Raw genomic sequence first — 24,358 nt, forward strand, 5'->3', positions numbered from 1 at the left:
CCTAATAAGCAGGCATATACAAAGTCAGCTTATTGCCCCCAACAATTTATTACAAAGTCAGCTTATTGCCCCCAACAATCTGGGTCCTCATTTTACCTACCTCAGAAGGATGGAAGGCTGAGTCAACCTTGAGCCTGGTGGGATGCGAACCTGCACTAATTGCAGGCAGCTGGTGTTACTTAAGGAGGCATTAGCCCACTGCTCCACCAAGGCTAAAGTTCCGTGTGGGCATTCCCTTTTCATATTTAACAATTGCACTGGTTCAGCCATCTCTTCATCCTTGCTAAAAGTGTGTTTGGTAAGGCAATATTTGTAGGCTTCTGTTATGTATATCCAAATTCTCCCAGTGATGTGAACATGTGAACAATGAGGCTTCAACACAGGGAAAAGAAGAGCTTTACATTAGTGCCTTTGTGTTATACTCATTTCCTTTCAACACTCATTAGACCCTCTAAAATAACATTATTTTATTATTATTATTATTATTTTGAAGAAAACAAGAGAAAACTGGCATGCTGCAAAGCAAATCATCTGCCTCTAGTGATTTTTATTTCCAAGAATGCCCATTACTTTCTTGGAAAATAAAAAAAGTTTGGTGAGAACAGCACAGAACCTGGAAATGTGCCAACTTCTCCTCCAAAACGACAAAAGCAAACTTTGAGCATCTTCAGGAAGGGAAGAATGGATGTCAGGCAACAAAATTATCACTTTGTCTTCTGAAAAAATGTCTTTAACTGATCAGGTCCACAGTGACGAGCACTTTGAGTCCATGTTATGCTTTCAACGTGTGAAATGTGTCTACTGGCCCCCAGTAGCATGGAGAATCCTCTTCTGTATCTCTCTCCTTGAATGGTTATTTGGGAGGGTCGGGAAGAATCTGGGGTTTAGTTGCTGCTTTCCATATGATTGTTCATGTGACAGGAGTGTCTGAATAGAGACTATATAAATACTGTCTGTAAATCATTTGATCTTTAATCCTTAATTTGTATATTACAATTTGTAATAGCACATTCTAACAACAATTGAAGTTTCAACTACAGGGAGACAATAAAAAGAGAAGAAAAAGAGAGAATCTGGGGTGACATGAATATGAGTGGTTGAATCGTTAGAGAATTCAGCTAGAGATATAATAACAAAGATGGGTTTTAAGGTAAATCTTGTTGGATAGAAAGAGGAATGCATATATAATTCAGTACTGAATTATGGAATTAGAATTGTATAGGATTTAGGATCTGAATTTGAAATAAAGTAGAAATGATCCACTAGTTAAGAGAACTGCAAATTTTTAGGGTTTGAAGATGGAAAAGTAAGAAGCAAAAATCAAGCAGGGATTACAAGTTTGGAAACGCAGCTGAGGAAAAAAAAATAACCACCCCCTCCATAATATGAGGCCTTGGTTTTAAAGCACAATTTTCCATAAACTCTCTCCTTTTTCTCAGAGCAGTTGAGGTCATGGTGACTTCCCCCACCCCCCAGTTGTCTCTCTTGGCCCCTTTGCTTGCTAATTCATCCAATACTGTAGAACACATTGTGACACATGTATATGTTGCTTTCAGAAATGGACTGAACCACCACTGCCTTCGCTTGAACAGTCGGCCAACATTGTAAAAACCTAGCAGCTGTGGGTCACTCTGAATCTTTGTTGAAGATTGTAATGCCAAGATGTTCTTTTCATGAAGCACAATTTGAATTTGGAGGTCGCAGGGAAGACATCAATAAAGAAAACTGTAAGGTTTGGGTTGTGGGAAGTCTAGTATTCTGTTTTATAATTTAGGAGAGTGTTCACCAGATATTTGCCTTCAGGCTTCAATTAGTGGACACTGTCTTTTGAACTTCATATTCATATGGAACCAGCTTGTTAATGCCAGCAACCAGCCTCACTGCATTGAATCATGCATCTGAAAAATTGTGTTAAACATTCTCTTTTTTTTATAGAAATGAGCTATCATTTGTACAACATATTCTAAATATTTTCGGTGTTTGTTCTCTGAATGCTCCATCTTTGCATTTACTGTATTCTCTTTACATTTTAATCTCTAGATTTTGCAGATTTTAAAAATACAGTAAAAACCTTGATCTAACAGGCCTTTTGAGCATAAACAGAGGCTGTTGATACCTGAATTGATGTCATTCGTGGTGGTGGTTGGTACCTAATTTGTCATTTAGGTAATCTGCAATATTGGAAATGATGTAAATGCAATCATTTGCAGCAAAATCACCATTCTGAAGGATTGAAACCATTTTCTGTTGTGTGTAAAATCTATCAAACTGAGAGCCATTGAACTGAGGATTTGCTATAGAGGTTGCAGTCTATGTTCACTTCTCCAAGAGTAAATCCCAAAAAATCAATGCAGCTTCCTTACATACAGTGGTGTTATGTCACTAGACAATCTGTGACCTATTGTGTCATCCTTTACAAGAAAGGTGGTACAGCCTTGTGTGACAGAATAAGCATTAAATTTTAGGTTGACCATATATTTTTTACCCCAGTGCTAGATGTCTACATGATCATTTAAGGAGAAGATGGTAAAATAATTGTAGTTTCAAATGAACTTCAATAGATCAATATTTATTTACCTAAACAGATAGTCATAATGACCACAGGAAGGCAAAAAAACCAGGGATCTCAGGAACAACTTTTGATTTCCTGCCATCTTCCTCATAGACTTTGCTTGTGGGAAGCTGGCAGAAAGTCAGAAATCATGATCACATGATGCAAGGATTCTGCAATAACACAACTTTGTGAAAAAAATGGTCTGAAATCGTGGACATTTCAGTTCCACAGGAGTAATGGCTTCTGCATTATTTTACATATTCTTTAATGTGTACCTTGATTTAAAAACTTGCATAATGCACGATTTGGGCTAACTTGAGTGTACAAACAAACAGATAAATGCAATGAGAATTTTAATAGTGTACAGATAGGGAAGGCTCTGGTGAATAGTATTTCTAATTTCGTGCATAAAATTACAAAATGAAATTGGGTACTATAACAATCTTAATCAAATTTCATGTGCATAGAAGCAAATGAATGTTTCTTTTAATGCATTCCAGAAACCAAAAGGGTTGAAATTTAGGTCTTTTGTGTGTGTGAGAGAGAAAACAACACATCATAAAAATAAAAACACCCTCGTGGATGTCATCTATTAGCAGATGTTCATTAAGCATGAGCCCTGTAACATTTTCTGATTTGAAAAGGTACCCCTTAGTCCCCAAATTTAGTTATTAACTTTGCTGAGTTTTCAGGATTGTAAATGCTAAACTCTGCCTGTTTTATTATTAATTGCAAATACATTTGCTAATTTTATCAATACTGTAACAGGAAAATATAACCCTCTCAAATAGCTGTGATCAGGAAAGCATTCAGTTTGCAGTTTACACAATTTCTTTTTTTTACATATAGATCAGAATTGTATTGGATTCCAGCACTTGCATCACGAAAGTGCACTGTCTGTATTTTTAACCTTTACTGCTTTCTCTGGCTATTCATAAGCTAGAAAAAAACCTGAAAAGCTTCAAGCTTTGCTAAGTTCATAATACACTTAAACATATATACTTGTAATAGGCATGCATTTTTGTCTTCACTATTCATTATTTTGGAAAAAATACTACTAAATTATTTTAATAATGTGGAAAGTTAGAATATAACATGATAGGGCTAATTACTGTTGATAAGAAATGTTTTAGATGGTTCATTTGGTGGCGTTACAGTTTCCCAGAGTTCTGGTGGGTAGAGCCTGGTTTCGGTCAGATCCATCTCCTGATGGTCTTTTTTCCCAAAAAGGTTAACTTGCCTTAAATCAGCTTCTACAAACCCTGGAAACATTCTAAATATATGTTCAAATTCCAGATTTCCCTGGCCAGCGTGACCATTGCTGAGAATTCTGGGAGTTGTAATCCACTTATTTGAGTCTAGGGTAGTTTTTCCCAGTTTGGTACTATAGGTTGTAGAAGAGGTGAGTTCTAATGCAACCTATTTGGGAGGCATCAGATGGGGAAAGGTTCTTGTATTTGTCTTTTTTAGTTTTTTTTCTCAAGAAGCCTTAGGATGTGTTATGCAAACCTACATGTGTACAATATATTATTTGCCACTGAGTTCAGTTTAGCAAGGGACTGTCAGGATGGAAATAAGTATGCTAAAACTTATTTAAAAAATTTAAAATGCCACCATTGATGCTGCAAAACCAGAAAGTGTACATGTATGCACATACACTGTTTCAGGTATAAAAACTTTATATTCTTTCATGTTTGATGTCACTTCTCCTAATCTGTCTTTCTTCAAGGAAAAAAAATGTTTTGTTCAAATGCATTTTAATTTGGCTTTCTTTAATTGCACAGATAAATCCATATGCTGAAAGAAGAATATAATTGTAGCTCTCCTCCTTACCATGTTTAAAAGCTATCCATGGCTCACAGATGTCTTTCTACAAAGGCGACTTGTTATCTGATATTTATTCTTGAGGGAACCAAACTAGCATGCACGTCTTTGAGAACAAAGAATTTGGCTTCTAAGTGTGGGAAGTCTCCAGAAGATTTCTTGTATTGCAGGAGTGCCAAGATCTATCTACCTGTTACTTCTATTGGCTTTTTTCAAAATATGTGTTACTTGTAGAAATTGAAAACGACTTTGCTCAGAGCAAGTTACCCTTGCTAATGGATAGGAGCTGGAATAGTAGGAGGTGGGACCCAATTTGTTTTTACAGGAAAACCATCAGAGAACAACTACAGACATTTATGAGCTATTTCCACTGGAATGACAACAGACCTGCAGTTTCCAAATGAAAAAGCAATGTTGGTCAGTTCAGTGGAATTGATAGAGGAGCAGTTCTCTCTTTTCTCTCCAAACATGCTGGTTTGTTTTCAATATATACAAAGTACATATGTTCAGTTAGTTTATTCATAGCATCCATATAAAAATCATACATACACAGATGACTGTGTAATTGGGAAATCCACTCAACTCTTTGAGGATGCATTTGGGATGCATTTAAAGCATTGCAAGCATGTTCAAATTAGCTATCTCCAGATTTTATTCAAGGAAGGCAGCATTTTTATTCAAGGAAGGCAGCATGGTGCTCAACCTGGTTTATTTGGAAAACAAGAGCCATTGATATTGGAGCAACTCAATATCTCATGTTGGTTGGATCAAAGCGGCCAGGCTTTGTGGCAAATTTAAAACCATGTGCATGAATTGCAGGACATAAATTTCTGCCCTAACTTTGGGCAGAAGAGATCAGAGTGAAGATAGCAAACATAATTAAATGGACATCTGTCTTACAGAAGTATCAAAGTATTTCTGGCATAGGGAAGTGTGTCATGTGCTTGCTTGTGATAAAGTTGCTACACAATGGAAGTAATAAATCAGTAGTACAGACACTTGCTTACATGTAACAACTAGTTTTGATCCTAAAACAGTGCAGAGTCCAACAGTGGCACTGACCTAGGTTGAAATGCAGTCTGATAACTTGGATTCACTGAATAAACAAATGTACAGATTATGATGGATAGGATACATTTACTTGAACCAATAACTTATTTCTTACATGTATATTCCAGTGAGCCCTTACTGCATATCTATCTATCAATCAATATATCTATCTGTCTTACATCCAGGGAGGTTGTACAACCATGACCTGGCAGAATCTATGCAGCTCAAATTCATTTAACATCCAGGCTTTGGATGTGCAAGACAGTATTACTTAATAGGAAATTATCTATGGTAAATGCATTATCTTGGTTTCTTTGTCTAGCAAAAAGTGCAGTTTTGAAGCAGAATTTTAAGGGTAGATTTTGATCTCTTCTCAGTGGTTTTGCAGCAGCATTTCTTGTCACAGGAAGCCACACAACAATACATAAGGCTTTACATGACAAGATCAAGTACTGAGTTAGATTTAAGTATATAAAGAAATTGGTACAGTGGTAGATTACATTGCTCGCATTTTGAATATTCTAGGTCAGTCCCTTGCATTCTAAGAAGGGTTGAAAGACCCAAGCCAGAAACTGGATAACTATAGATAGCCCTTGCTTCAGAATCATTCAGCAACTGTTCAAAATTACAACAGCACTGAACAAAGGGACTTATGTCCAGTGCCCAAAAGTATAGCTATTGCAGCACCCTGCAGTCATATGATTGTGATCTGGGTTTAACTTATTCCGAGAGCTCCACAATTGTGATTGGCACTTAAAATCTTCCCTGCCAAAAGTCAATGTAAAAGCCAGCAGGGAAAGTTGCAAGCTGCTGCCGGCTGTTGATATCACTTCCTCTGGATCCTGGGGATTGGCTGAAGAAAAGGTCCATCGAGAACCATTTTGGAGACAGACTTTTTTTTAGCCAGCCTCTTTGAAAGTGGAAGGGCTGCCTGCCAGATTGATTTCACCCCATGCAGGGTGGAGTCTGTTTGCTAAGCAACCCTGTCGCTCTGAAAGATACTAGCTGAAAAAGTTTGTGCTGAAAGCCAAGTGGGATTTTGGCACAGGGTGTTTGCAGTAAGGGGCATTTGCAGCCAGGTTGGCTCCAAGGGCCCCATGCTGCAAGTGCCCCATGCATCTTGTTTAACAGCCACAATGACTTACGACCAAAATTGTGCTTGTAATTCAAAGAATATAGGAACAGTACTGCTAGCGACATTGGCCTGCCTCTCTCAGCCTTGTGCCCTTCCTACAGGTTAGAGTACAATTCTTATGTTCCTGAGCCAACAGAACTGGACGACATGTTGCAGGAATATTTTTAGAGAATAATGAGCTAAATTGGTGTGTATTTAAATTACTGTAAGTAATTATATCCCGGTTAAAGGAAACATGATTTTGGCTGGAATATGGACATGGTAGATCTACCCAATCAAACAAAAGTTAATTATGAAATAACCTGAATCCTTGGTGCTAATTAATATTAACATCCAATTAATAACAATTTTTGTATTGCATTTGATTCATTAAATTGAATAAATAAATCAGAGTAAATAGAAGTTGTGGTCAAAAGGGCCTTTGCACTGGTACATTTCTTCAGTCACTCACTCATGCCCTACTTACCTCATGATTGGATTAATGTAGCACACTTTACATGGAACTGCCTTTGAAGACCATATGGAAGCTACAGGTGATCCAGAATGCAGCAGCCCAAACAGTGACAGAGGTGCTATCTTATATGCATGTGATCCAGATGCTTCATGGTTAACACTTGGCTTCTGGGTTAAATTTAAGATGCTGGTTATCAACTTTAAAGGCCTTTAAGGGATAGTCCTGGCTGAGGCCTCTTATCTACAATTGTCTCATCCACCCACTATGGTCCCTCAAGATGGGGATGTTCTGTGTTTCATCATTTAAAGAATATCACCTTGGGAAACAAGGAAGCACACCTCATCTGTTGCAATTCCTATTTTTTGGAATGATGCTTCCTTCAGATATTTGGTCACTATTATCTTTTTTGTTGTTCAAAAAATCACTAAAAATCTACTTATTTTCCCAATACTTGGGATCAGAGTGGTTGTCTTTTGGTCTGGTGCATCTCGGTTTCGTTTTCTTTTGGTCTCGTCTGTTTTGGGTTTTGTTCTGGAGTTTTTGCTTCTCCAGTTGGTTGTATTTTAATATGTCAGATTTTTTTTTAAAAAAAATTAACTACCCAGAGTCACTGAGAAGTCAAACGGCCTATAAATCAAATAAATACAGTAAATGGAAAAGTCAGATACTTTTTCAAGAACCAAATTTTTAAATTATTTTTTTTCCATTTTCATTTTTGTAAGACTATTAAAATGTTTTGGTTAGAAGAGTTAGAATTTTAGAGATATGGCAGTGGTTGGCCTATTGCTCCTAATTTTAGGTGGGTCCAAAAAGTTATATGGAAGCTGCCAGGTTCATATAGACTTTTACATCATGATTTTGATTATTTAATTTTAAATGGGGAGAAAACCCCACCTTCGTTGAGCGATGGCAATATTTTGCATACAATATGCAGTGCAAATTGTTAGGGAGCACATACAGGTTAAGAGTCATGTATCAGAACAAAACACAGCCGAGTGTAGTCAGGGACATACTTTGGACCAAACAAACCTGCCTCAGTAACTCCAAGAATTCTAGTGTCGTTTTCACCAGGACCGAAGTAAGCAATTATTTCATCAACATTTGGAACAGTTCTATTAGGTTGCTACTTGAGAATACAACAGAGACAGCAAAACCTGGTGGTGTTGCTTAAAGTTTAGACTACATTAAAATCACTGGATGGATTTTCTTCAGTGTTTTCTATAAAATAGGACTTGCTTTCTGGCCTGCCCAGCCTTTTTCTCAAGCTGTGAGGTGAGGCAATACACAATATAAATTGGCTCAAGTGTGACATTCCATATGTCTCTCTTTTTAAATGTTTCAAACATGACAGTCTCGTGTTACACCCAGAGTCATTGTGGGCCATTTCTGATATCAGGCTGATCACACACATATGCAGTGTTCCAGATGTGACTTTGCCATCATTTGAAACCTCGAAGGGGCTTCTTTTCACTCCTTGTGATTTTCTTTTCCAAATAAAACAGGCACAGGGATAGATGAAATGTGAGGCTGTGGGGAAATTCTGAACCAGAATGCAAAATGTTTTAGAAGGGGATTGGAATTTGTTCAGTCGGCACACATTGTCTCTTCATGTGGTATTTATTATAGTCATACTTTTATCATTAATTTCATCTGTTCCTGAGACTGTTTTTATTTTGTTTTGCTTTAAATTTAGACTCAGTTCATCCACCCTTTTGGGATAGAAATAGCACATTGTAAAATGGTTAATCACAAGCTGGTGTGCATGAGATTTACAGAGTTAAGTTCTGTCCACAAGGGCATCTGTTTATTTTGTTTGCAAAGAATCTAGCCTCAGAAAGTGCTAGGTGGTTTTCCCAACACTAGATAAGATTTAGATATAGGAGGAGGAATGAGGGAGCACACAAATTTTCAATTAGTCACCATTTGGTCCCAGCCTCTCCATTAAAAGGTCAAAATAGTATAGGTATGTGCTACAAAAGACAGTCTGAGCAGAACATCTGGGCCAGATGGACATGGTCGAACCTATTCTACAGTAGTTCTCCATCTCATAAGAGCTGATTGGTTTAGGTATACTGTATGTGCTGCCTTTAAATAGAACAAGTTTAGTCAACTGGAATTATAAACCTTGGACAGGTCTACCAAACCATCATTGCTTAGACGTGCCAAGAACTGGATCTATATGCAATATGTCCGCCTAGATTTGCATTTGTTCTTTAGATATTGCATAAGTACTCTTGGATTCCCCTAAAGTTGCAACATGCCTTTTCGAAACAAAAATCCCCAAAACTCTAGATATGTGCCCAGGATCAGTTTTACTGAATACTTTTCAAAACTTATTTTCCTTTTTAAAACCAGGTGCCCTAATGTTGTTAATCATCAGGAAAGCTCTATTCTTAGGCTACAAATACTGTAAGTGAAAAGTATCCCAAAGCAAAATTGCAGAATACTGAATTATCTCTCTCCCCCACCCCCATCCCCCTACACCCAATCTTACACAGATCCCCCTCGCTTTCCCCAACAATGTTATCTGTTTAGGATAAACTGGGATAAATATCACTTACAGGTGCTTTTGGAGAGCTTTGTAGATACCATCTGTTTTTAGGATGCTTTCTGAAGAAAGATGGATAAAGCTTTTTTCATCCTTTGTAAAATTATCTCACTAAGCAGACTGGCTAAGCTCTTTAGCTTCCCAGGCTGATGATAGGAAAACTATTGTAAGTAGGGCTGGGCTAGTACAAACTTCTGTTTATATAGGATTAGGATTAATTTACAAACTTATGACAAAAATCAACTAATTTTTGTACTTTTGGTAAAACTTTTTTGAAGAAAAGACTGAAGCTGTTAATGTGAGTAATGCTAATGTATTTCTCCTGCAAGAAATAACCGGCGCCTGGCAAATATGGCGCTGGCTCTTTTTCAGCAACGATGCCACTTCTGCGAAGTGAACTGCGGCAAGTTTCCCTTCATTTTGTATATGTGGCTGTGAGGGTGGGAACGGCTTGCTTATACGTTTTGATGAAATGAGACCTTACTGGTTTTGTCTTAAATAAACAATTGAGAAATAAACAGCTTTCTGAATTTCTTGATGAAATGGGATTTTTGGAGGGGGGAGGTCTGAGTAGTAATCATTTTGAATACGGCAGTTGGTTACCTTGAGCTGCCTGTCACAAAATCACCATCAGTGTATTTACAAGTGGATTTGAAAAATGGGGACCTCTGTCTGCTATACACAGCTTTCCAAACTCTAGGAGAGAGCCAAATTAGACTGATATAATCAGAGTCTGTCTAGTTCTCATTGCAACATACTGAATGCAGAGTTGGTAGGCGTGGGATTTTAGTATTCTTACTGAAGGAATAAAGGGTTGATAGCATTTAAATGCATCTTTCTTATAGATCAGTTTGCTACTCAATGGACCTTCATGGTATATTAACTTCAGTACATCTTTTTACTGTTCTTCAGATATTCTTCCAGTGCTCTTCTTTTTGGTGTACTTGCAACATCCACCTATGGTCCTTGGTAAATTGAGTCTGTCAACTCTAGTGAGTGTGCTTGAAAGAATGGAATGGAATGAATAACAGAGTTTGAAGGGACCTTGGAGGGCAGCGTATAAATTTAATAAATCTAAAATCTAAATCTAATCTAAGTTCTAGTTGCTTCTTTCCTTGATTAGTCTCTATCCATTGCTTCTTGTCCTGCCTTCAGGTGCTTTGGAGAAAGCTTGACTCCCTCTTTGTGGCAGCCCGAGATCTTGGAACACTGCTATCATGTCACCCCTAGTCCTTTTCATTAAACTAGTCATACCCAATTCCAGCAACTGTTCTTTATATGTTGTAGCCTCCAGTCCCCTGATTATCTTTGTTGCTTTTTTCTGCACTCTTTGAATATATTTTTTTACATCATAGTGACCAAAGCTGGATGCAGTATTCCAAGTGTGGCCTTACCAGGGTGTTATAAAGTGATATTAACATTTCATGTGATCTTGATTCTATCCCTGTTAATGCAGCCTGTGTTGGCTTTTTGGCAGCTGCAGCACACTGCTGGCTCATATTTAAGTGATTGTTCACTAGGAGTCCAAGATCCCTCTCTTGATGTTAACTTCTCCAGTTTATTACCACTGACTAGCCACGGTGTCTTCTATTGTGCCATCAATTTTTGCACAAAGCTTCCGATGTTTCCACTGACGTCTTTTAGTTCTAGGAATTTGCTATCCAGTTATGTGGCAGGGAGTCAAATGCCTTTTTGTAACCAGTGTAAACTACATTCAAATTGGTCTTTCTTCTCTTACAATTTTTCAAAAACATCTTGTCAATTATGGTGTTAGCCTACACTTATTGTAATTCATGAAAGTGCTTTTGGAAAATAATCACCACCACCACAAATGCCTATCCTAGTCCTTGTGAAGGACTCAGTAGGTAAGATAAAAATGCTAAATTAGGGTAAACATCTGGCTGACTATGTGACCAACAATAATAATTTATGTTTATATGCCACCCAATGCCAAACAACTCTGGACAGTTTATAAATGATTGAAAACAGGAAACAACAAAATTAAGAACAAAGTGGAAGAGATAATCTAGATAGAAACAAAGAAAACAAAAAGGGAACTTCAATTATCCTCATCAAATATCCGATCAACTGTTTTAACATTATAGTGCTAGACAAAAATAATTAGAACATGCTTTAGATACAATCTGCAGGATCTCCTCTTATTTAAAGTAGACATGTTCCAGCTTCCTGGGTTTTTTGTTACACTTAAATCGCTTAGAAAGTTACACTTTCTAAAAGAGTATTTCAAGGGTATCATTTAATTTTTAACAAGAGAAATTTAAAAAATGTATTAACCAAAACGTGTTTTTATATCATCTATTTATTTGGGATTCTGTGCCAAACACAAGAAAGACAAACTTTCAGCCAGGTATGGTAGCCCAGGCTGAAAATGTCTTAAGCCTCAGCTTGTTGTAGGGAAGTAGAGCAGGTGGGATAATGACTTTGAGATGCACAGAGTCTGGCCTCCGGAATGGATAAGACTTGTACAAAATGTACACAAGTAAATTATATGGGCACATAGCATTCCTGTGTCCTTATTAGCTGCTGCTTTGCTTAGCAAGACACTTTGTGCACATACTTTAAATTCAGACTCAGTAACAAATAAATCTAGTATTCCACCCCCATGCTTTTCAACTAATTCATCTTGTATTTGGTAGAAATAAACACTGTATAGTCAGCACAATGAATGGAAGCAGGGCTTTTTTTCTCATAGAACGCTCAGAACGGAGTTCCGGCACCTTTTTGGATGGAACCTTGTAGGGTAGGCAAGGCGGGTTGTATGGCATGTGTGAGTTCCGGCACCTGTTTCTTTTTCAAAAAAAGCACTGAATGGAAGAGACCTGTGCATTCAGTAAATGACATAAATTTCCTGGCTTGGTAGAGGACAGGAAGGCCTGGAGGAATATTGTCTATAGGGTCGCGATGGGTCGGACACGACTTCGCAGCTAACAACAACAACAACAAAGCATCATTAGCTTAAATTAGTTGGATTTTGTAAACCCAATTGTCAATCTAAAGGCAGCCAATTTGTGCTTTTGAGATAACCTGGTTTCACGACATTATTCTGCCGGTGTGTATGCCTAGTATCAAAAGCTAACAACGCACATTTGTTGTGATGGTGCATATTTTTAAGCATGCTGTCTTAGGATGAAATTTATAAGGGCCTAGAATACCTTCAGTGATTAATTTTACACCTTGAAGAAATCCTTTGTTGTTTCAAGCAGTGCTACAACATACATGGCTTAATTTGAATCCCAATTTATTTTCTTCTTACAAAATTCACAGCTGGATCTCAGTATATTAATTCAGAACTTTTATTGTGCAGCCTGATTCATCCCAACAAACATTAGATCTCTACATCTGGTGGAGATCTCTTCAGAAAGTCAAACAATGCATTCTTCACAGACCGTGTATGATAAAGCTTGCCTTTGGACACTGGGATATATCTGCTCTCCCTTTATCCAGCAAATTAAATAAAAACACTGAATACTGTTCTTGGATTTTTATCACCTTTCTAGTAGGCAAAAGACAGCAGCACGTAATTTTCACTGTTTCTGTAGCAACAGACATGGTATGACACGCTAGGCAACTGGCACATCATGACAATGACAACTGCCTTCGCATGGCCTGACCTAAAGAACATGGAGAAAAGCTTCCGTTAAAAAAGAGGAGATGGCTTAATCCTATACAAAAAAACCCATCTCCAAAATAAGAGGTACAATGGTGAAAACTGAAAGAGGCTAAACATGCTTCCTTAGCTTGTTAACTCTACAAAGATCTGTGGGGCCCCTCTTCAGCAATACTGGTCATGAGAACTATTACAGCAGGGCACATGGCCCCAGGTTACTATTCTGCTCCAGCACTAGTGGCTGAAACTGCATTATAGAAGCAGTGACAGGAAAGAGGTTTGTTAGTGGCAAGAGCTCTACCTCTTGCAGAGCAGGCTTAGCTCACGTATTCCATCTGCTCCTACCTCTTCAAAGTTGCCTCTTGAAATCTCAAGTCACCCGTTCTATACAGGGCTGCACATTTCTGCTTCAGACTAGTCATTAAAAGAGGTCACGTAAAAAGGAGGCTATTTGACAGCTTTGCTGATGGTCTTCTGCACTTAAACTCCAGCTAATGAAGCCCAAGATCTGCCAAAGTAAGGAACCTGGCAGCTCTATTCAATACTGACAGATTTAAAACCTTGCATAGCTTGACATGGTCCCGAAGACTGGGCCTGGTATGCCCTATTGGGCTTGTGCTCTAATACCGTGAGAATAATTGTACTTTCTCTTGAAATGGAAATATCTTTTTCTGTGCATCATCAATGATTAAGAACTTTAATAAAATTATTAATAATAATTTTTAAAAATCAGCTCCTCTCAGCTGAGTAAAGGAAAGCTGCTTTGCTGGCAGCTCTGAGGTATTATCCTCTCTGGAACTACAGTGACACAGAAGAAGGAAACTGTTGACTAGATTTTGTGTTGAGCCTTAGCTACTGATAAGATACACACATTCAGTACTTTTTCCCCTCTGTTTTAGTTCTGAAGGTCTTTTTTCTCCTCAACAATGAAGTGATTGACATGTGGTTTGATGTTTTTTTTTCCTAAAAAAAGTTCTCCACTTGTACATCCTTCAGAACAGAAACTGGAAAAGCTGCCTGAAAGTAGGCCAAAGGATGTGACGTTTCCATAGAAACCAGTTCACAGCAATCCGTGAGAATCACAAGCACTGGAGGAGTGCTTTCCAGCAGGGAAACGAGCTAGAGGCGGTTATCCCCATTCACCCTCGTCTTTCGCAGGAACCTGCAGGGAAAGAAACAGGAATTGCAAATTCAGCTAGATGGCCCACTTTAAAAATAGTCAAATATTGGTTAGAATTCTGTTGGGGTATCCGTGCAACAGCAATGAAACTGCTGATTGGGTAAGTTTACCCCGAGACGTAGAAACTTCCTCATTGCCTATCCAACTAAGTTGTTGTGAAGATAAAATGGTGAGGGCTAAATACAAAAGTGAAATCAAATGAAAAATAATTATATGCTAGGAGGAAGAAAAAAAAGAAACCAGCAGTTTCAGTGGAACATCTAAGTCCCGAATGATAGCTTAGACCAGGGGTAGGCAATCTTGGCTCTTTTATGACTCATGGACTTCAACTCCCAGATTTCCTGAGCCAGCCACGCTGAGGGGAAAGGGAGAGGTTTCCAAGCTGAGCCATGCTGGCTCAGGAATTCTGGGAGTTGAAGTCCATGAGTCGTAAAAGAGCCAAGGTTGCCTACCCCTGGCTTAGAAGTTCCTCTTCCAAAATCAATAAACTTTTATGGCCTCATACTCGTAAAGGCAGGATGCTTTTGCATTCAATATTAATAGTTCGTTACATTGTTCTCCCATTCTGATAGAACTGACCGCCTTTGGCACTAGAGGTGATGGAGGGCTTTGAAATGTAACATTTTCTACTGAAAAGAGAGGCAACATCATTTGGGACATTTGGAGTATTAAAAGACAAGTGGGTAGGAGGTACATGGAAGGCTGATTCCATAACATAATGTTCTTCCTTCAAAAAATAAAAAAAAGGAAAATTCCATCTCAGCCATCTGGATTAATGTTTATTTGGATTCTTTGCAATGATAACTTTATAAAAGTTTAGTTTTTTCCCTTCTCTTATGTGACCACATTGCAAATCTTTGCTGGAAAAAATATAAGGCAACAATCATGGAATAATATAGAAAATATAATAAGGTATCTTGGGCCAAGCACAGTCAGTCAGCCAACACAAACCTGGTACCATATAAGGTCAAAATAACCAACTTTGAAAACAAATATGGAAACCTTAATTACTTCATTGTGGGGGTGTGATGGCTCAGTAAAGATGCTGAGCTTGTCAGTTGGAAAGCTGAACAGCCCAAGTTTGAGACTCAAGCACCATGCGACGGGGTGAGCTCCGTTACCTGCCCACCCTAGCATTTTGAAAGGATGCAAATGCAAGTAGATTACAATAGATACCACTTTGGTGGGAAAGTAACAGCATTCCATGTTCCATATGACCATGGAAATGTCTTTGGACAATGCTGGCTCTCTTGGCTCAAAAATGGAGATAAGCATCGGCCATAGAGTTGGATGTGACTGGACAGGGAAACCTTTATCTTTACTTTATTAGAATTTGTGTATTATGCAGAGCATCCAAATATGAACATTTAATTTCTACATACTTGCCTTCTATCTCGATTGTCAAAATGCTCTGATAGCTGCTCCTGTGATGTCCTGAAATCTTCAAATGGTTGCTGATATCGTGCTTCCAAGGAAACTTCTCTGGCTCTGCCTGTCAAGAGCTGATTTGGGGAATCAGCAGACCTCTCTCGGAAAGGCGATGTTGCAAAGGGATTAATTTCACCATTTTCCTGTTCCAGAATAGAAAGAACAACAATTAAGGAACCTATGATCTCATTTCTACAGAGAGAAAGAAAATTCCATTCAGCCAGGAATTCATTGGATTTTCCTGAGATCTCTCCTTTCAATGCCATGGAAATACTTAAAGAATTTGATATTACATGTGTACACACACACACACACACACACACACACACACACACACACACACACACACACACACAGATTATCATTGAAGAAATTTGTGGAATTTTGTGTAATAGGACAAAATAAAGTTAAATATGAATATACTAAGAAATGATATTACAGTTAAAGGTTTTTTTTAATCCCCATAGTCCTAAAATGAAAAGAAACACAGTTATTCACAATCATTTCATTAAAATACCAATCAACAAGCTAGGTTAACTTCTTACTAAGGTTTGAAAGCCAGTTTCATTTTGGTGGCCAAGTTAACAGGAAGTTTCGAGAACTTTTTTTTTTAAAAAATGAGACCCAAAGCATCGAGTAAATTACAAGATCACTGAAAACACCCATTTCCCCCTATCCGAAGGAAATGCAGTAGCTACAGTTCTTTAAAAAAAATCAATATAAGTGTTTGTTACCATGCATAAGCAAATTTATTTGGCTTGCATGTTTACTCTTACATGAAAAAGCCATTCCACTATAGTCTCTGCTGGTAAATTAGCTTGGAGATCCTAGGGGCAAAAGAACTAAAAGTTCTTAAATTCCTGTTTTATTAAATCTTGGTCTAAATCAGCCTATAGAACCTGACAAGTACATCATAGTCCTTCTCTTTTATACTTGGACTGCAATTCTAACCACTGCATCAAGAGCCATGGGGGCACAATGGTTAGAATGCAGTACTGCAGTCTAATTCTACTGCCAGCAGTTCGGCAGTTTGATTCTCACCAACTCAAGGTTGACTCAGCCTTCCATTCTTCTGAGTTCGGTAAAATGAGGACCCAGATCTTTGGGGGCAATATGCTGACTCTGTAAACTGCTTAGAGAGGGCTGTAAAGCACTGTGAAGTGGTATATAATAAACTATTGCTATTGCTATCCTTTTGTCCCAAGTGGGCTGAACTCTAAAGAGCAGGCAAAGACAAAAATTAAGTTTGACTAGTTTACTTTAAATACATTTAATGAAACACATTTCATATATATTTAATAACTTCCTGCTCTTATCATAATTACAGTTCAGCAGCAATTGTGAAGGATATATGTGGCCCTAACACATCAGATTGCATATCCTTGATAAAGCAGATCTGAAGCAGAAAGCACATTGTCTAAAGTATACCAGAAAGTATAAACATGCAATGTTCCAAAGAGACACTATATTGTAAGGCTATTGTTGGCACATAGGTTCCTCCCCCCCAAAAAAATCTTAGCCATTCTTGGTTAAGTGTAGATTGATTAATGAGTTTCTTCTTAAAGCTAAAATAACCTTTGTCCTGTTCTATCCAGTTACCACAAAATAGTGGTATTCAAAATTCCTTTGTAAAATAACAACTTACCATGAGAGGAATTATATCTATCTTAACAAGCAAGGAGGCCAATTCCAGATCCTCACTGTAGTTGTTCTTCAGAGGCACAGCCCGATATCCTCAAAGATAACAAAATGAATTATTAGCAGGGAGCAAGTAAGTAGTGTTGAACATTTATAATCTTTATTAAGCCTTTTTTTAATCTAATGCTATGTTGAGCTCCCCCCCCCCTTATTGAGCTGGTCATATACACAATGACAGCTGTATGTTTTAGGACCATTTATAATTTTTTTCCCCAAAGTCTATTTCTATCTGTATCAACACAATTATCCTTGACCGAAGACCTAGTACTTTCTTCTCATTTACCTGTCTTTAGGCCTTTAACCAAGAAAGTGGCCTGAGCTAAGAAGTTCTGGTCACTGAACATATCTTCTTCATATACCACAAAACGCAGAAAAGCAAAATCAGGATTACTGACATGGAACTGAAAAGTCTTTAGGGTCCAAGCAGGATTCAGACCATTGTCCACTATAGTAAACAAAAGACACCATCAGATATATATGGATTTTATTTGAAAAAACAGAAATATAATACTTTAAACAGCAGTGAACTTAAATTATAACCAAGATGTTTTATGATTATTTATCTTCTCTGCTAAGCACAAAATTGTGTTTCAGAATTTAACTTCTAAAGCACCATTTCTGAACCTGATAAGTACATCATAGTCCTTCTCCCTTATACTTAGCCTGGAATACTGCATTCTAACCACTGCAACAAGAGCCATGGTGGTGCAGTTGTTAGAATGCAGTATTGCAGGCTAATTCTGCTGTCTGCCAACTGCCAGCAGTTCGGCAGTTTAATTCTCACCAGCTCAAGGTTGACTCAGCCTTCCATCCTTCCAAGGTTAGTAAAATGAGGGCCCAGATTGGACTTCTGGTTTGGTCGCCGACAAGACAACTGGAAGAAGCCAGCGCTCCGGCTTTCCAGTCTGGTTTCGCTTCGCCCAGCGGCCCTTAAAGGGTTGGAAAGTTGCCCTGGAGGGACAACGAAGAAGGAGGGACACTCCAGGAGCTCAGATCAGGCGGTGGCCGATCAGAGCGGACTGAAGAACCCCTCTGAAAAGGCAGAAGAAAGGCTGCCGGGTGAGCCGAGGCAGCCCAAGTCGTTTCCAGCTGGAAGGGAAGCACCACAAAACAGCTGACTGTTAACTGCGTGCTGAGGCTGGGTGAGCCAGAATTTTCTTTCCTTCTTGTGGATTATAAAACGTTGAGCCCCTGATGGGAAAGAGCTGAAAAGTAAAGACCCTCAGAAGGATTACCGGTAATTTAAAAGTGGCGGGCAATTACAAAAGGGGAGAGTGTTTTTTAAGAGTATCGGACATTGATAAATAAGCTGAGGAGGACATCTAGTGGTGAAAGAAGAAATGACAGAACTAATAAATAGAAAAAAAGAAGGAAATGGAAAAAAAATGTTTTCGTAACAATGACCTTGAAGAGACACCTGCAAATAACAGGTGTTGTGAGATTGCAAGGGAAAAGACTTTTTATAGTTACTTCTGTTGACTTTGACTAAACCCAAACAGATACTATTTTGGTTTTAGACTTTGACCTGTAGAATGAGTTCATCAAACATTACTAGACTCTTCTGCACCCTATGTAGGACAATCTAGTCCAACCACACAGGGATCTATTGAAGCAATGTTGCAACGTGAGAAAATAAGCACTGCCCAAAGCGAAACACAGACCTCATTAAAATTGATTCAAGAGATGATGCAAAGAAATCAAGAGAAAAGAAATCATGAAGAGACACAAAAAAACCACGAAGAGACACAAAGTAAACTTAAGACAGTAAGTCAAGAAATCCTGGATATAAAAGCAAAATTTGAAGCTCAAAATCAAATGATAATTAAAAATGAACAAAGAATTCAGAAAGTGGAAGATAAATCAGAGGACATTGATAAAAAGATGGAAATGTTATTACAAGAAAATGAAAAATTATTAGAAGCAAATCAAGACCTAGAGGGGACAATTAAGATCCTAGAAATGGAAAAAGCGGAACGCTATTTGAGATTTCAAAATACCCCTGAGGACAGTGGAGAAAACATAGCAGTGGTGATTATTGACATCCTGGCAGAGGCTCTAAAGGCAGATAGAGGAGAAATTCAAATGGAGGTTGATGAAATATTTTGCCTGAACTCAAGCTATGCAAGAAGAAACAAACTGCCAAGAGAATGTAAGGTTCATAAAAGAAACAACAAGAAATGAAGTACTGAGGAAAAGTCAGAGATGAGCCAATACAATATAAAAATAAAGAAATCGTGGTTTTAAAGCATATACCTAAGAGAGTAAGAGATACTCGAAGACACTACCATTTCTTAACTACAAAGCTGATTGTCAAAGGCATAAACGTCAGATGGCTGATGCCAGAAGGCATTTTAATAAATTGGAATAATACAAGATATCGATTGGATTCAGTCAGGAAAGCAGAAAATTTTGAAGTAAGGAATAGAGCAATTCTAGATGAAGGAGTGAAACAAAGACAAGGGGACAGTAAGGAGCAGAAGCAAATGGAAGAGATGACTCAAGGAGCAACTGAACAAATAGGAGAACAGAAAGAGAAAGACGATCAAGAGGGCGAAAGTGAAGGACCTGCCTGAGAACAGAGGATTACTAGATCGACTAGACCTAAATATAAATAATGGAAATGGAAATGGAGAAAGAAAATGGATTTTTTTCAGTGAATATAAATGGACTAAACTCCCCATCAAAAAGAAACAAAGTTTTCAGGAAATTACAGAAATTGAATATAGATATAATTTGTCTGCAAGAAACACATATAAAAGAATAGCACCATAAATTATTGGAATATCCCAAAATTGGGAAACTTTATCACACTTCAGCACATCAGAAAAAAAGAAGGGTCGCTGTATACATTAAAGAGACAATAGATTCTAAATTGGTATATTCGGATAAAGAAGGAAGAATCTTAATGATAGAAATATATCTGCATCAAAAGCAAACACTGCTTGTGGCAATTTATGCACCAAACAACAATCAAGAAAAAATTTATAAAAACCTACACAGAAAAATAATAGAAATGGAGTACCAAAATATTTGTTTAGTAGGAGATTTTAATGCAATAGTAGATGGAAAAATTGACTATAAAAACAATAAAACAGGAAAAACTGGAAGAGGAAAATTACCCAGGACATTTTTTGATATGGCAGAGGAAATTGGAATCCAAGATGTCTGGAGGGAAAGCAACCCACAAAAACTACAATACACCTTTTATTCAAACAGCCAAAAATCTTGGTCAAGAATCGATATGATTTGGATCACCGCTGATGTGAGGATGAATATACAGGATATTGAGATAGAAATAGGCACGTGGGCAGACCATAATCCCCTGAAAGTGACTTGGAAAGGAATACAAAAAAGATGAAGATGGACTTTAAATCAATCTATATTAAAAAAAGAGAATTTTTAGAGCTAGTAAAAAAAGAAATGGATTTTTTCCCCAAAGAAAATAAAAAAGAAGATACAACATTAAAAAATGTATGGGATACAGCTAAAGTGTACTTTAGAGGCATAGCTATAACATATATGGCAAAGAAAAATAAACAGAGAAGACAGCAATATGTACTACTGAAAGAAAAATTTGGAAAGTAAGAATCAGAACTGCAAAAAAATCCACAAAAAAGACTTTGAGAAGAGAAATGGACATAATAAAACATAAATTAAATCTATTGGACTCAGAAAAACTGGCAGAACAGATAAAGAGAGCAAAACAGAATTTTTTTGAAAATGCCAATAAACCAGGAAGATGGTTAGCTTATAAACTTAAACAACAGAGAGAGAAGAAAATGATACATAACTTACTAGATGGGAAAGGCCATTTACAATTTAAAAATGAAGAAATAAAAAAGATAATCAAGGAATACTACAAGGAACTGTACAATAAAGAGGAAACTTCCAAGAGAGAGAATTGTTAAATATCCGGAAGAAAATAATCTTCCAAAAATTCCAGAGACATTTAAAACTATGTTAGAAGAAAGGATTAATATGAATATATGTATGTAAGAGAAAAACTAATAAAATCTTTTTTAAAAAACGAGGACCCAGATTATTGGGGGCAATATGCTGACTCTGTAAAAGGCTTAGAGAGGGCTGTAAAGCACTGTGAAGCGGTATATAAGTTATTGATATTATATTTAAGAGACAAAGATTAATAGTATTTTGAAGTAAATCTGGATGAATTCAGTCAGTATTATTCAAAGTATAATTGAAGCAATAGGTTGATTATGTGAAAGGGTAAAAACAAATGGACATCCCTTCTAAAATGATGATAATCTTTCCAAAAGGATACCATGAGAAATTACTACAGGCAGAACTGGACAGGGACAAAACCACTTTGAGTAGGACCTTCCTTTGGTTTGGTTCTTCTTCCATGAGCCTAGGCAATCTTTCTATTTATCTTATATTATTCAAGACAATGGGAGAAATCACTGCACTAGTTTCCATTAGAGGTGAGAGGATTACAATGACTGAAAACGTGCAGCTGGGTCTTATTGTCTAGAGCAGGGGTAGGCAACCTCGGCTCTTTTATGATTCATGGACTATGAGTCTAAAGGGAGAGGTTTCCAAGCTGAGCTATGCTGACTCAGGAATTCTGGGAGTTGAAGTCCATGAGTCATAAAAGAGCCGTGGTTGCCTACCCCTGCTCTAGAGCATAAGAATTCCTGATGAGCGAAGACTCCAAGCCTGTCCCTGGATGTGTTTCAGACTGAGACAGTTTTAAAGTTAAGTTTCTATCCCTCACTAAAACTGCTTTTTTTATTGGGGGGAAAGCAATGTAACTGCCTAAGAAGTTACGAACTAAGAAGTTCTGGTGGTTGAACATATCTTCTTCATATACCACAAAATGTAGATTAGTGAAGTTAAGATTACCAGTTGTGTTCATGGCTGAGCAGGAACCCTAATTTTGATCTTTCAGGCCCAAATCCCATGTGACCCAACTATGGCACACCGTCTCTCAAATGTAGTTAAGTAGAAAAGGCAGGAGTTGATACATTTACTGCAGCTATTGTCAACATACTTCACCAGCTGCTTTTCTCATTTCTCATTCTCAGAGGATAGAATGAAAGACTCCACTGTCTTATTACAAAGAAACACACCAGTTACAAAGATTTACTTTCTTTATTTGTTGGCTAGGGCTATATAAACTTATTCCTTAAATTTGTGGATTTCTTTCACAATATACAATCTAAATTTGAATTAGCATAAACATCTTGGTTAACTAAAGGGAAATAACTGTTTAAAAACATCCACCTCTGGAATAAAAAAACCAGGCTGCAGTTAAAATGGTTCATACCTGATGTACACTGATTTAAATGGAGGTAAGCATTCACACTTTTAAGGAAATCAGATTTATATGGCATTAGAAATTTAAAAACAACAATTCTAAAAATGGCAAGAAACATAAGCTAATAGAAAAGTTATATATTATCTTTAACGTATTAGGTTATTTTCCCCCAAAAAAAGATATCTTAAAATTTAATTCATTCTAAGAAAATATTTCAGCTTTTTACTGCATACTGCATAAATGAAAATACTACATTTTATATTTGGAAACACAAAAAGTTGTGGTGGCTACAAAACACAGAAACGTCTAAAAAGTTTTAGACAAATTAACAAAGGGTAAAAGCTTGCTAGTCAATACATATTACCATTATTATTGAAGGCTGGATACACGCAAGTGTCATTCACTATGATAAAGAAGCAGGAAAAAACTACAGCACTGTTGTAATACTGTAAGACCTCTTTGAAGGAGATGGGTGGTTTGGAAATATGAAAAACAAATAAAATAAAATAATACATAATATCCTGCTTCTGGAATTCCCATAACGAGTGGTTGACCACTATTGAAATGAATTGTTAGTCTTCTTTACTTTTGTGTCTCATCGTACTAAGTTTCTTTTGCTTATATTGCAAAATCTCTGCAGATTTTTAGATTCCTTTATTACATAGTCTAATTAGTAATTGCAAGCCAATATCCTGGCAACAGATGATTCCTGAAGGCGGAATCTTTATAAAGGAACACACATAACCAGAACAAGTGCTACTTAACAACAACAATAACACCAACAATAGCATATATACTTTTAGTCACTTCATGATTGGACTTTTTTACAAATCTGAAAAGTTCAATTGTTGATTAGACAAAGAAGGACAGGATTAATGAAGAACAGGATTTGATATTTTTTTTTAAAAAAAAACTAGCCTAAGAGATAAAGAATCCAAACTCGTAAAACCTAAATGCAAACAAGTTCCATTTGTTGCAATTTCAGTAACTACAGTTACTAAATAATATTTACACATAAAAAAATTGTTCTAAGGTTGGCAGTGGAGAGAATGTTGACTACAGAAAAGCTGACACTTGCTTGAATACGATCCAAAGTTGGCATTTTTCTGCATACAAATAATTTACGCTCTAAAAACTTTTTATATAAATTTTAATTTAGTTCAAACATCTGCTCCAGTTTAAATAGCTTTTTCCAATTGTACAGTGCACAATTCAAAACAAAAAAAGATATTACGTCCACTCTCTCTCTTTCTAATGTAATGCATGTTAGGTAATCTATAGTTGTACAGGTTTATCACTGTGGTGGCCTACACTTCCAGAGTTAGTATCAAAATAGAAAGTAGCACCCTATCATCCGCCCAGAAGAATTTGCAAATATTCAGTGAACAGGAAACATTTCTACACTTCTTGCCACATTAAGGCCCCATAGTAAATTTGAAATTAACTGCCCACAGATTCCACAAGCATTTGCAAGCTTTTCAACCAGAAAATATGAAAAAAACAGACAAGGGGCAGCAGTATGACATATGTACAGGTGTGAGATAAACTCTGCACCTGTCTGATGATGAAAAAGCTGGTTTT

General features: G+C 37.2%; 2 protein-coding genes across 9 annotated transcripts in view; one reads left to right on the forward strand and one right to left on the reverse strand.

Annotated features, from left to right (window-relative positions):
* The window catches only part of ZHX3 (zinc fingers and homeoboxes 3), a 47,237-nt gene extending 37,154 nt beyond the window's left edge, over positions 1 to 10,083 (forward strand). For all 4 annotated transcript variants that reach the window (XM_081322591.1, XM_081322592.1, XM_081322594.1 and 1 more), the window contains one exon: positions 1,557 to 10,083. In XM_081322591.1, the coding sequence (XP_081178717.1) occupies positions 1,557 to 1,567 (11 nt within the window). In that variant the 3' untranslated portion in view covers positions 1,568 to 10,083. The remainder of the gene's footprint in view (positions 1 to 1,556) is intronic.
* A 2,355-nt stretch (positions 10,084 to 12,438) lies between these two features.
* Positions 12,439 to 24,358, reverse strand: part of PLCG1 (phospholipase C gamma 1) — a 94,201-nt gene continuing 82,281 nt past the window's right edge. For 4 of the 5 annotated variants that reach the window (XM_081322590.1, XM_081322589.1, XM_081322588.1 and 1 more), the window contains 4 exons: positions 17,783 to 17,944; positions 17,447 to 17,535; positions 15,760 to 15,944; positions 12,439 to 14,355 (listed from right to left, as the gene is read on the reverse strand). In XM_081322590.1, coding sequence (XP_081178716.1) covers positions 14,313 to 14,355; positions 15,760 to 15,944; positions 17,447 to 17,535; positions 17,783 to 17,944 — 479 coding nt within the window. In that variant the 3' untranslated portion in view covers positions 12,439 to 14,312. Of the gene's footprint in view, positions 14,356 to 15,759; positions 15,945 to 17,446; positions 17,536 to 17,782; positions 17,945 to 24,358 lie in introns of those variants that run through there. The other variant, XR_014025800.1, reaches the window with a different exon arrangement.

This window comes from Vipera berus, assembly GCF_964194415.1.
Source record: "Vipera berus genome assembly, chromosome: 3".
Classification (NCBI taxonomy): domain Eukaryota; kingdom Metazoa; phylum Chordata; class Lepidosauria; order Squamata; family Viperidae; genus Vipera; species Vipera berus.